At 42.7% G+C, this 14199-nt stretch overlaps 1 protein-coding gene across 1 annotated transcript in view; it reads left to right on the plus strand.

The window, feature by feature from the left end:
* TNFRSF4 (TNF receptor superfamily member 4) overlaps positions 1-14199 on the plus strand; it is a 56893-nt gene that overhangs the window by 29160 nt on the left and 13534 nt on the right. The window contains exons 2-4 of the mRNA XM_069241100.1: positions 1209-1331; positions 10838-10972; positions 13640-13703. Coding sequence (XP_069097201.1) covers positions 1209-1331; positions 10838-10972; positions 13640-13703 — 322 coding nt within the window. The remainder of the gene's footprint in view (positions 1-1208; positions 1332-10837; positions 10973-13639; positions 13704-14199) is intronic.

Consider the following 14199-nt stretch of genomic DNA (forward strand, 5'->3'; position numbering starts at 1 on the left):
CATCGCTTGCACTTTCCTCCCATTAACAGCTCCAAGACAATTGACCCAAAACTCCTTGACACATTCCCGCTAGGAAAAACACGTCCTCGGAAGTGGCATTAGACATCAGACTGCCATGGAAACCTCAGAGCCATTTGCTAAAGTACGCTTGGACCAACAAAAAATGCACCCCAATGCCATACCAGTGACAGAGAATGCAGCATATAAAGGGCAGGATAACATGGCACTTGACTCGTGTTTCATGCGCCTCAGTTTTATCTGCTTGCACATTTCATTTTGGTTTCTTCTCTTCCTTTTACCCTACTCTCTTTTTTTTTACTCACTTACCACCCCTTTTTACCTGTTTCCTTCAGCGGGGATGCCTACTGGCCTCGAATGTGTAAATGGTTCTGCAAGCCTCTCTTAACCAGGGGTTTTCACTTCCATCTTTGTGAGTTATAAGGGTGTTTATGCACTCTGTGCATGGTGTGGGATCAGTGTGATGCTTAAGTGAACATTTGACAGGGGCAAAGGAGGAAATTAATTTGGCTTCTCTGTATATAGTTGTAAACGCACTAATTTATCAATACAACCTGGAATGAGAGGAAGGTCCAAATGCCAGTAAGGTAGGTCAGTTTTTGTCCTGTGTAGAGGAGGTGTGTGATGCGCCTTGAGCACTACACGTTAGGATACCCTAAGAGCGCTAAAGGCCGTTAGGGAATGACATTTATGGTACAATAATGAGTAGAATGAAAATACAACACAAAAAGATGGAGGGCCTTATGTAGAGTTTGGCGGAGAGGGTTAGTCTGTCACAATCGCAGTGGATAACCTCTCTGCCATATAAAGATCCCATAAAAGCCTATGGAGACCGTAGTACAGCGGACCGGATATCCGTCATGTTTGTGACGGACTAACCTGTCTGCCAAACTCTAAATCTGGCCCAGAGTGTAATTCACCCATTTCTTTTATTATTTTTCCTGACCATCACACTTAAATTAGGGTGATAGCCAGTCGGGAGAGCGACAGCAGACCTGTCTAGTTAGATGTCCACGGCTTCATCAGGTACTAGAAAAAGCACAGAAAGATGTTAACTTGATCCTACAGGGGCATAACAAAACCTTTTGGGAAGCATGTCTGACTACAACATACCCTACTGTCAATATGTAAATCAGGTCAAAGTATGTGTGAGCTGCACCAATGAAAATCACACTACTTTGTTTTTCCAGGCAAAGAAATGCGAGAAAGATGTGGCGAAAGAAAAGACACAACATGCTGGAGTTGCCCGGATGGTCTGTACAAGAGCGGCAACAACATGTTGACCTGTAAGAGATGCACCATATGTAATAAAGGTATGAATTAAATATGAGACATATCACATCAATGCAAATAACAAACATGCTTCTTCAGGCCCTGCAAGCCAATCTTCTTTATTGATTACCAGGATGGTAATTTGGCTGTACTACCAGGTGCCATCAGATGCTGGAACAGCCTTATTTTCTCTTTCCCAGCAGAAAATGTTGTTAAATTAGAAAACATGTGCTCTTGGTATGTGGGCCCTACATGATTGTTTTGGCCTGGGCCCTCCAACTGCACCTTACTTGGCTGTCTGGCTCTTTCATCGATCCACTCTTTTATTTTGGACTATAGCCAACACATAGGCTTCTATCAGCTATGTCATCCAAACGTTTGTCCACAGGCACAATTACTAGGGCAGTACCAGGTAGACTTCCAAGTGTATACAGATAAAAGGCAAATCCACTTCTGCCTAAATAAAAGACCAAACATTCCCACTGATATTACCTCATGTTTGGACCTTGCTCTTTCTGTATTCGATGAAGTAGAGATTCCTCTTCATGAAGGGAGCCAAGACTGAGATTATCATTATGGAAGAACATGAGCCTGTAATTTTTTATTTGTCAGTTGGGACCTCTCAATTAGCACATAACTGCATTATTGTGAACTGATAATTTATTTTACTGTTCTATATCTCGTATTTGAAAATCTCAGACTTCAGAACGCATCTAAATTTTACAATAGTTCCTGCTTATGTTTTATGTTCTAATTGTAGTTTCATACTCGGTATCCTGAACCTCTGTGCATTTCAAGGCTGCCTTATTTTTCTTCACGAGCCAATAGTGTCTCTTAGATAATTGTTATCCTGCAAACCATATTTTCCTCAGGGAGAAGAATAGTTATAACCCACCTGCCTGGTTAAAGAAAGCATACGGCTGTCATTCACTTATTACCCCTTTCTCTTTCTGTTTTTAATCAATATTCCAGCAATCACTAACTTCATATTCATTCCTCCGTGTAAGCATTGACGCAACAGCAATGTGAATCAATATGCCGAGTCAGTAACTGTACATCAATGGAATAAGTAAATATACATCAATGGCCTGAGCCAGTAAGCGTGCATCAGTGGCCTCGACGAGTAAATGTGCATCAACAACCTCATGTAGTATTATACAACAGTGACAAAAGGCATAAGAACCTCAATGTTCCAAGTATCCAGGTTTAAGGTTCTCAGGCTGTAACACAGATCAGTGGGCCCTTACAGTTCGTGCCTCAATGGCCCCATATAGTAATGAATGTTGGTCTCCCCAGAAAATAATGTGAACCAATGTTCTCTGACTTTAACAAGCATCAGAAGCCTGAAGCTGTCAAAAGTATCAGTAGCCTGGGAGGTAGCAATCATAAAAACCTACATGCAGTAAAAAGACCCATACATCAACGGTTCATCACAGGAACAAGCACCAATGACCCCAGTTAGTAGTATGCAGCAGTTGTCACACACTGGAGCTATCATCAATCGCCCCAGAAAGTACAATGTAATAAACAACTCAGGCCCCAATATTTCTCAATACTCCTAAGCTATACCAATAGCTCCAGGTTCTAAAATATAACAGTGCTGGCTCAGTTAAAAATAATCCCATTCAATACATGCTTTAGCGGTCCCAGCCTGCCATGAGTCTCACTTTTTCTAGGCAGTTCATACATCAGCAACTCCACTGGCCATGTTATAATAAGCTTTAATCCCCAATGCTGTAATTAGCATTAATAAACTAAGAAATGTATTACTTGCTGGCGATTACCAGTAGGTAGTTATAGTTAGGATCTAGTTTCCATAGAAAAAATGTTTTTGGGCTTGAATATATATATCTTTGGCACCGTTTGCCGACTCTTCATTAAAGTTTCGAATGAAAAAGTGTCCTATAGGGTCTTATTGTACATTGAAAGTTTCGTGGCAATCCGTCAAACGGGGGCCGAGAAAAAGGTGTGGGTAAAAAAAAGCGTGTTTCCCATGTTAATTCTCACAGGGTCTTTGGACACGCCTACAGCCTGAACTGCTGGAAGGAATTGAACGATATTTGACATGAAGCTAGATCATGGTGCACAGATCATACTTTTTGTGATATGGTGTAAATCCATTTAGTAGTTTTGGAGGTAATAACTGAAAAAATATACATATCTAGGGAAGCAGACCCTCTGCAGATCCAACAGTCCCTGTGGTGATAACTGATTGGGTGCCAGCACTTCAACCAAGAAATGCTGGCAGCCATTTTGGAACTCGGCTTCAACCAAGTCCCAAACAAAAACACAAATTAAAGAAAAGGGGGCAGGGTACGAATACCCTAACCCCTAGCCTTGGTCCAGGTGTCCCCCTACAACTCCGCCAGGGCAAAAATGGTATTTTTCTAAACATTTTCACGAAAATCTGCAGATTTTGCCAAATTCTTTTTTTAAAGTGCAGGCTCTTGCGCTTCTTATTAATTGCCCCCCGGGTGGGCCCGGTCCCAGGGGCATGGGCAGCATAGTAAGTAAGTACGAGAGCACATGGTGTGCCACCCCTAGGGCTTATGAAAGCCCTGGGGATGACAACCTCCCAGTGGTACTTTTTTCATAAATATATATATTTGTTAAAGCAAAGCGGTCCAATAGCGGCACGCTCTGTCTGCTGGTGCCAGCGTTAGGATGTGACCAAAGTCCTCAGACATAATTCACTAAAGAGTAAAAACGCTGTACTCTTGTGGAGCTTAGATTCAAGATGATTTATTAAAAATTGTTATTCCATCACCTACGCGTTTCAGCCATTACGGCCTTGTTCACGGTGTCAAGTCTGTTAACAATTGCACTGTTGATTGCTCTTCCTTGTATCCCCGATAGGAATGCTGGTACTTACAGTATCACGGTGTTTCAACTGAAAATAAAAGTGAGTTGTATTATTATTTTAAACACACAGTTCACGTCTGATTACTGTCTTTTATGGCTGTCACTTTTATCACAATCAGAATTTTTCTTAAAATGCCAGTGTCACTAATCAGGCAGACCACAATTGCTACATTGTCAGACATGATTGCTCCTTGGTCCACAAACCCTTCCCACATCCAGGGTCACATCGGCATGAAGGAAATCTTTACCAGGGACACATACCCACCATAAACTGTGAGACTGTTCCCGGTATTAATTCTAATGCAGGGAAACACTAGGCAAAATTGAAGTCAATACCAATCCAGGCTATAATTGTCTTCAAGTTTAATACCACGCAGGAGACTTGTGTCCCTTGTTCCACCACTGCATATAGTTTTTGGATGTCACCAATCCCCTCATGCCAGGTGCTGCAGATGCACATTACACATTAAAGCAAAGCGATCCAAAAGCGGCGCGCTCTGCCTGCTGGTGCCAGCATAATAAAAATTCTTTAGCGCTATTAGTGCTAGCAACTCTAAAGTCAGTGCAAATGTCACCATGCATTGCACGAGAGTGTGCACCCATTTGAGTTGATTTTGCCGCCGCTCAAAGAGAAAATCTACTTGAGTGGCAGCAAATCTACTCAAACAGGAGTCCTCCGACCTAGACTGCGTGCAAACGCTGGTGACAGCCCACGTAAGAAAATTGTGATGCCAAATCTCGCTTGCCAGCTTACATACATATTCTTGAGCCTTATGGGAGAAAAATTCCACAACGCAGCGATTGGTGGAATTTGGCCACAACTCTGTGGTGAAGAGTAACAGAGTGGCCACAATTTAGCCAATTCAGCAGGCAGAATAGAATGACATCCTATCTGTAATAAACATGGGGATGTAGTAAGAACCCTATGCACTGGACTAACCATACCAGACAAAGAGAAAAATCCTCGAGAGCTGCAGAGCTGAGCTGTGGCCTTCATGCATCTCTGGTTGTGCTGAGAGATCCTCAGTTGATCCATCTTGAATCAGGCCTGAGTAAGCATCACATTTTCTTGCAAGCACCTACGGGGTGTGCAACTACAGAGAAATAATGCTCCTGCAGGCTGGGCTAAATTCTATAAAGGGGATGGGATTAGCTTGCTTCACTCACAGCAACATGGATCTGGTTTTAAATATGGTAACTCCGTCCTTACTACCCTTGCTAGCAATGTGATCAGGTAAGTGCAATGCCCAGGACTTTAAGTGGGATGAAAAAAGTGGGGGGCTCTCAAAGGAGCACTGCCTATGTAGTTATAGGTGTGGCTTAAATATGTGAACTCAATTTCTGTGATTCCCATAGCGTGCCACCTGACCAGTATTTGTATGTCTCTCTGAGCTTTATTTTATAGTATTCAGATATAATAGCACAACAATTGACATACAACTAAAACCTGCTGGGAGTATTGGCTTTGTCAGTGGTTGTCCTGTGCACTCAGGAGAGAAGTGAAGGATTGGATGACCATCTGTTGTGAACACCTTTCAGTCCTACTGACGGGTACTTTAAGAAACTCGTACTGCCTTCAGCCTCAACTCCAGAGAATTTAAATTGTGGCTGTTATAAACACCTGGAGGTGACTAAATTCAAAGTATGAGCTGTACAAGAATAATATGATATGTGAAAAATAAATACAGAAACACATCCTGGAAATAGCTAACACTCTAATGGAGTGCAAAATTCAGTAAAACATGTGAAATATAACTGTGAACTAAATCACTTACGTGGATTATCTGAACATATATTACATTAATTGTTCAGAAATTGGCAGTGTTTTTCTCAGTAACGTCAAGGACTAGTATAGGCTCTATAAGAACCTGTTTCAATGTCTGTTCTAAAATGCGACCGGGTCTGAGACCCGGAGAGACCCAGCCCACTTAAAGCCCTGGCAATGCCCATCATTCCACCAGTCCAATACTACCAAATATTTCCCCATTCTACTACCACTTAGGTGGACATCGATGAGCTTCCTTTAGCCCCAATCTCCAGCCAAATCTTCAGCAGTGAAGTCACTCTTGAATTTGGCATTGTAACGTGGCACCAGTGTCCCCACTTGGATACTGTGGAATGAGGAATAATTTTCCCAGCAGAATGAGGAATAATTTGCAACAAATTCTGACACCAGAACTCTTCATCCTGGTCTGCTGCATGTAAACCTAATGCTCACGGCGGTGTAATATCATGCCTAATGCATTGCAAAGAATCTCTTTTAATGTTCAGCTGCTGATGAAATAGAATAAAACTTCAAAACATTTTTTATTAAATTAACTATCTAATTTGAATCCAGAATGCAATGTCCCTAGGTCCATGCATGAGGTGCTCGTCCAGCCCACGTTTTTTATTTGAATTCTAGGACTAGTAGTCCTGTTTTATAATAGATTAAGCAAGACTACAAGTCCCAGAGATAATTAAAACAAGCATTTGCAATGCAACAGGTCTCACATTTCTCCGAGTTAGAGTTATTAGCAGTTGTAAACTTCCAACTGGTCTTTTCTTGCCACATTAAATAGAAAAAAAGTGCAATTACGCTGCTACAGTTTACTCGTAGTGAAACCTATCAGCAAAAGTGCAATTATCTACATAACCTGCGAAAGTGCAATTAACTATGTAACAGGGTTGATGTCATGGAAAGCGCTCGACTTCTGCCAATGCGAGATCATGCTGCAAAAAAAGATAAAAAGTAGTCCACAAACCGGACGGAAAACAGCGAGCCTCACATGTTTTCAGTACTAGGTCGCCACGCCCGAGGACGGCTAACCACCGGAAAAGGCATGACGTATGCATGCCTTCCACTAATGAAAGCAAGCAGATTTTAACAGGCAAGCCCACGAACCAATGAAAGACACTGACGTGACATGGACAGGGCTTCAAGCCCTTTTCTAAATATTAAAGCATCTCGCAAGCGAAACGCAAGCGCATGTGACGCAGGCTCGACCCTAAAAAGGGATGGCACACCACATCACATAGGGACCTGAAAAACTAGGCAGATTTGGGAATGGCAGTCATCTCCTGATGGTGCTACAGGGCTCATTTCGAGCAAAGAAAATTGAAATGTTCCTTCCCCATGCTTGGTTTGGGCAGTAACAACCACAGCAAGCATTTGCAATGCAATAGGTGTTGCATTTGCGAGCGAGAGTTAGAGCTATTGCTGTTGTAAATGCATAATTGGACTTCTCTTGTCACATAAATTGGTCACCCTTGGTCCTTTCCTGCCACATAATTCCAGTGGGTCTGCATATAAGTAAAGCACTTGCATTTACCTTATTCCTCTATCTGCAACAAAAAATGAAACAGGAGGAAAAAAATAGCAAAAGAAGAACTGAGTGAAGAAGGAGCCTGCCCCCGACTCTGACTGGTGACCAGCCAGTCCGCACACCATAACCATAGGGCTGCACAGCCAAAGCAGTGACCACCAGAGAAGGAGCTCACGATTGAGCCCCTTTCCAAAGTTACTGCTTGGAGAGCAGTGCGAGGATTCCTCGTGCAATACAACAGGAAGATAAGGGTTTCTATTGCAAAACTTTGTAGCTGGACGCAGCCATGAAGCTGGTCACTTGAACTGCATTATTCAGTGTCCTCCTGGGGTTACTCCGACTCGGTAACAATGTGACATAACTGGTGCCTTCATTAAATGGCCAAACGCTGTGATCCTTGTTAAATCACTTGATTTCATCGCTCTTCCCCGATCAGCGGTGCTAAAAAATGTTGGTAATAAGTTCTATGTAAAATAAGCAACAACGTGGGAGGGATGGTGGGAACGGGCACACATGAACAGGAAACTCTGGGACGAGTGGAAGGTGCTAGGGGATGGCAGTGCGAGCTGAGTCAAAAGAAAAAAGTAGTGTGCCTGAAACTAATTTAATGGAGAGAAGTGAACTGATCCATGTAACAGGGTCCGACTGCAAGGCGTAAAAAAATAGCCTCAAGGTGGGACAAACGTAAAGCATTTACCAATGTAATGAAGGGATTTTCGAGAGGCAGGCCCAAGAACGAATGAAAGTGATGGACGTGGTTAAGGCCAACAGAATAGATTACAAAACATCAAAAAACAGCGCCTGTGCGATGCTATGCTCGACCTAAAAAGGGGATGTGACCCAAAGGTCACACCTTCCATTTTGCAAATCAGATACCACTTCCTTTGAGGTGTCGGTAACTGATCAATGAGTAGTGACTTCCATTTTCATGCATTCTATTGCAACTCGAAATTAGAATGGTATGCCTCTTCACACTCCTTCTTAATTGCTATTTGAAATGGTTCACAAAACCCATTTTGCGATTAAGGAAGGCCTTTCTGACAGGGTAAGTAAATAGAAAAAAAATGCATCACATCGAGTTTGCAATTGCAAAATGGCTTTCTACAAGAAGGCCCAGAGTTATGCATTAGTAAACCTGAGCCTTTAAGGAAACTCTATGAAAAAACCTCAGGCCAAGACATTTTTTTTTCTTTTCTTCATATTCCCTTCCAATATATCATATTCATTTAACAATCAATGAATGTGTTTATCTCTATATGGTTGATTTATGATCACATACCCAAGTTCAAGAGTTACATATTAACCAGCTGGAGTTGGTAACTTAACTGGATTTACAAATTGGCAGACGAGTGCTCTGTCATAAACACTTTATCACAAGTGCATTTTAGTAGGATATAATGCATTTGGATAGAGCGCACTTGCAATAAGGCACATGGTATGGTGTCCCAAATCGGGCCATGAGTGACCAATGCGTCCTCTGCAGGAATCTTTCCCTGGTATCACTGTCAGAATTAAGCATCCCCTGAGCTTTTCATCCTCCTGAGGTTGATAAAATCTGCATTGCTGGGAACAATAAACACAAGTTTTCACTGCTGCGAAACCATTTGGAATTAACATGCGCTATACAAATACACCTGAAATGCTACATTGTTTGAACATGACTATCACTATCTTCTGCTGATGGACAGCCACTGCTCCCCCGCCTTCCCCCTCAGAGACTGGCACCAGCGGTGAAGTCAGCAGTGATTGCCAGCTCTGCCCGTGCTGGTTCCCTAGCAGCAGCAAGGAGGGGCGGGACTGGTCCCTTGCCGGAGCTGAGAGCTCGAGGCAGAGGCTGAGCTGCTGAGACTCCATGTTTGCTGCTGCCGGCAAAGAGGCCACCTTCCTTCCCTCCTTCACCGCTCGCTGCTTCTCCAGCAGGCTCTTCCTTGGGCTTTCCTCCGAGCTGGCTACCTGGCTGTAGGTGCCAACGCAACACTACCTGGCATGGTGCATACAGCACATGCAAGGAAAGATGTGCGCGCCAACAGAAAACTACCTGGCAAGGTGCATGCAAGGAAAAATATGCGTGCCAACGCAAAACTACCTGGCACGGAAGGTGCATGCAGCACATACAAAGAAAGATTTGCATACCTTTGCATTCATGGAGCAGTACGGAAAACATGTACAAATAAAGATTTGAGTGTTAGTGTAAAATTACCTGAGCACAGTAGACATGGCACATACAAGGAAAGATGCGCAACCCACCGTCAAACTATGTGGGGAATAAGATTCTACGCTTAGTAGGAAAATGCACAGGCCAAAAATGATCATACTAATGTAAAACTATCTGAGAAGTAAAACTATATGGGTGCAGCACATAGGTCTGGTAGGCCGCATTACCCAGCAATTGTGTGAGTACAGTCCATACAGCTCTTACCAGGAAAACACGTACGCACACAGAACGGAAAACTGCCCGAGTGCCGAACAAATGCACCTACAATGTAAAAACCTTACAGTTTCAGTACAAAACTGACTGCTGGGTCTATATTTTCAGTTAATGAGAACCCAAACTGGCCGCAGCAGCTACTGGGAGGCGAGCAAGTTGGTTGGACGGTGCTCACATATTAACTTCTCATGTGGTCCCCTGAGGTCCCAGCACTGCCCCGGAGCTGAAGATGAGGTGCCTTACCTTGGAGCTGCACTCCGTCTCCTTCCTGTTTCTCCTGACAGTCATTCCACCCTCAGAGGACGTTGTGGGAGGGGTAGTGGTGATGGGCAGACACAAACATGAAACTCAGGGATGGGTAGGAGTTGCTGGAGGACGGCAGTGCGAGCTGAGTCAAAAGAAAATAGTAGTGCACCTGAAACTAATTAAATGGACAGAAGGGAACTGATCCATTTAATAGGGTCAGTCTGCAAGGCGATACAAAACATCCTCAAGGCGGGACAAATCTAAAGTATTTATCAATGAAATGAAGGGATTTTTAAAAAGGAGTCCCAGGAACTAATAAAATGTGTGTGGTAGGCCCACAGAATAGATTACAACTTGTCGAAAAGCAGTGCTAGCGCACTGCTATGCTCGACCTAAAAAGTGTGCAGAAGAGGTCCTGGCTGCGTACCACTTCGGCTGATGAACTAATGATAGCCTTTCCTTGAGAGGTAGAAATAATGATTGCGCTTATTAGAGCCTGAAGCTCATTTATTTTGTGAAAAATATTCCTTCAGGGTCTCTCAGGGTTCTGCAGAAGGGGGTCTGCAAAATAGGGAAGATGTATTCTAACAAAGAGCCCTTTTGACGCAATGCATTATTGTCCTTGTTACTTGCATTATTATCATTATTATGTGTATCATTTTTTAAGAAACAGAATTTACGTCATTATTGGTATGTGTTCCATCAGATCGGGGAAGCATTGAAGTAAGGAAGTGCACCAAGGAAGAGAATTCTATCTGCTCGTGTCCCCGGGGTACAAAGCCAGGCAACTCAATGAACACTACCTGCCTGTGCCCTGCTGGCCACCAACTTCTGTCAGAAGGTAAGCCACCGTCTCGGTCACCAGCATTGTGCCTGTTGGGGGAGGGAATAATAAAACCGATTGCACCAGACTTCTTCCAATCCCCTTCTTCTGTTACCACTAATAACCTCCCACTCGCCACGCCCTGTCATAACAATGGGCAGAGTGCCCCCTCATTTCATTTTCCGCCACTGGAGTCAGTCAGGTCCAAGTTGTCCATTATGAAGGTCCTCATAAGCTGATGGGCCAGGTAAAAGGAGTTATCTTGTAACCAGTAGTAATAACCATCCCTCTGGGATTGCCAGGTCTGTATTATGGGGAATTTCTGGTTCTTTACCGGGCCACTGATCATGTGCTCTCAAGTAGGAAAAAATGAAGCTGTCTGTAGGTGAGCCGTTAAATGATATGGGCCCTCACAAGGGAGCGGATGAATCATGATGATGAGTAAGACAAATTCTTTCAGTTATATGGTGTTATCATTAGGGTGACTCTTTTCGAGGGTGTATGCACCTCTTCATTTATGTAAGTGCTGGGATAAGGAAAGGAGAACCAAGAGATTTAGGTTGTCGGTCAGTAATCTGTGCATCATTAATCTTCCAACATAGGAGCTCTGAAAAGGATCAAATACATATTACCTAATGGTATGCTATGGTAGGGCTATCTAATTAGCATGGCCAATGCAAAGCTAAGGCAAATTAGCCACTGGTCTAGAGTAACAATGTTCCAGGCGTGAAAGTGTGTAGTTTGTGAGATCACGAGACTCAAGCACCTAGCATACTTCATTGTTGGACTGAGAAGCAAATAAGTGATGTGTCTAATGCTTGAATTAACCTCAGCTACCGGAAGTTACACACAACTGCATCGCAGTTCATCAGTTTTTTTGGTCACTCTCTCCAGACATGGGGCTATCATATGACAACCTTTGCCCTATCCCATTAGGAACAGTCCAGCTCAAACATGCCAGACATGTCCACTCTGGACCAGAACCCAAGCAAAATAGGCAGTTTCATCCTCGTTGGGATTCCACAATCGAACTAGGGAAACAAAAACGTGATGGATGTAATGCTTGAATGGCTAGTTCCTGTGAGGAGTTTCATAATGGGGAAAAAGACTGAAATGCAACCCAAGCGATTGCCAGAGGCTGAGACTTTTTCAAGCATTCCACACACCATCTTTGTAATCCAATGTGATGCTCCAAGCATGAAGATTATGTCTAAAGATGGGTCCCACACTATCTCTATCACAGGACTCCTGCTGCATCATATTTATGCTTGCAACAAGATTGAACCAGTCTTGGTTATGTTCCTGTCAAGGGAGTTCAATAGTTCAGAGATTAGGATGGATTGTCTACATTAGTCTAGGACCAAATATCATTTGCATATGGCTGGTCCATATCTGGAGAGGTATAATAGACAAAGGAACAATTGACTAGAATTTGGCTTGAACAATTGCCATTGGCTGGCACATTTGTAAGCATTCTGACCATCATATGTGTGTTTTGTGAATAGGTGTTTAGCTCGCTCTGATTAGTTACAGAGTGCCAGGCAAATAAACTGTAAAATCCTGCTTCGATCACTCACATTAACCATCCTCAATTTATTGAACCACCAACAGTAGACCCATCTGTAATTATGTCACAGTTATTGAAAACCGGCTAAGAACCAAAAATCCACCACTAATGATGCAGCTCCACAAGCCAGATCAGCCTAGTGTCTACAGTGAATGCTCAAATTGTATGTCAGAAATTAGTGCGTGGGATGATGGTTTCTTCTAAGCACCTATTTGTTACACAGCGAATTCACAATTATAATTCTCCAAACATTGAAGTGAGATGTGCGTAATGTGCCAAGAATGTTTTTCAAGTGTCTAGGGAGTTAATGGGTTTAGAGAAGATGTAGATTGGGTTTGTCTTGAGAAGCACAATGTAACGTTACCTACGTCAGCAAAACTCCTTTCACCAGCCCTGTTAATTAGCAGCAGAGCAACTAATCGCCTTTCTTCCTCTTATCTCCCCTCAGACAGCACAGGAAGTTTTTTGGGGGAGAGCATTAACCAGAGCCGCTCTAATTATGTGATTCTACGCCCGTGTCATTTTCCATATAATTATGGATTTGCCTCATTTGCCACATAATCCATAATCTGCAACATAATTTTCAGATTTTACACCTAAAAATTGTTCCGAGCTCAAATGGTTCAAAATTTACTAATAACACAGTGACACCTGTTGTTGCGTCGTTAAAGTCCTTATCAAAAGTTGACTAGTCACTTTTAATCACCCATTGCTGTATTTGAGTGGTAAACTGTTAAGAATGAGGCAGACCCTTTGTCTAGAAAGAGTTGATATGCGTAAAAAAAAAAAGACAAAACAATTCAATAATACTGGCACAAAATGTGCCATATTATACCAAATAATCTGCCTTTTCTTGCCTCATAATTCACTCAAAGCTGCTGCAATGCTTGACCCTTCCCTGTCGCGTAATTCCTGTGGCTTTGGCTTTATCCAAAGCTTGGTGCTGTTTGGCTGGGGAGGAATTACTCCAAAGTCTCTTAGCACTAGTTGCCTTTCAGATCCGCAGTCCTGTGTAGCAACTCCTACATCCTCCTGTGGTGCGATCTTTGTCCGAATATGTCTACCACCTGGGCTTAGCTGCAGAATTCGTTTATTAATAAGAAGTATTTTGTTTGCAGGATGTGTACCCTGTCAGAAAGGATACTTTTCCAGCGACAACCAGCCATGTCGACAGTGGACCAAGTAAGTAAGTTAGCAATGTCTTTTCTGTCCTCCTAGCCACTTGGAACATTATTATCTTATGTGTAATCAGCCTGTCGCCTATTTATAGGTTGTGCCTCTTGTATAGAATATGTTCAGCTGTGCCTCTTTCAGGAGTTATTGTAGGGCGTGTTTTTTTCAGAATGTTTGTGCCCTGTGTCTTCTATTCTGATTGATTTAGCAGGTTCTATGTCTTTTGAGATTTTTTCAAGGTGCCTCTTGGTCGGAATTTTTTGCAGAAGGGCTGGTGTATATAATTGTTATAGACTGTTAACTGTGTAGCTACTTAGCATGAGGCTCTTTTGGTCAGCGTTTGTTCAGGAAGTGTCACTTATTCATAATGTTTGCTAGATGTATCTTTTTAAGAATCTTACAGAATATTTCAAGGGTGTGGAAAGTTTAAATGCTATGTCTCTTTTCATTTTTTTAGGCTATGCTGCTTTTTCTAAAGAACATTTGGAGAATCCCTCTCATGTAA

This window comes from Pleurodeles waltl, chromosome 6, assembly GCF_031143425.1.
Source record: "Pleurodeles waltl isolate 20211129_DDA chromosome 6, aPleWal1.hap1.20221129, whole genome shotgun sequence".
In the NCBI taxonomy this organism is placed as follows: domain Eukaryota; kingdom Metazoa; phylum Chordata; class Amphibia; order Caudata; family Salamandridae; genus Pleurodeles; species Pleurodeles waltl.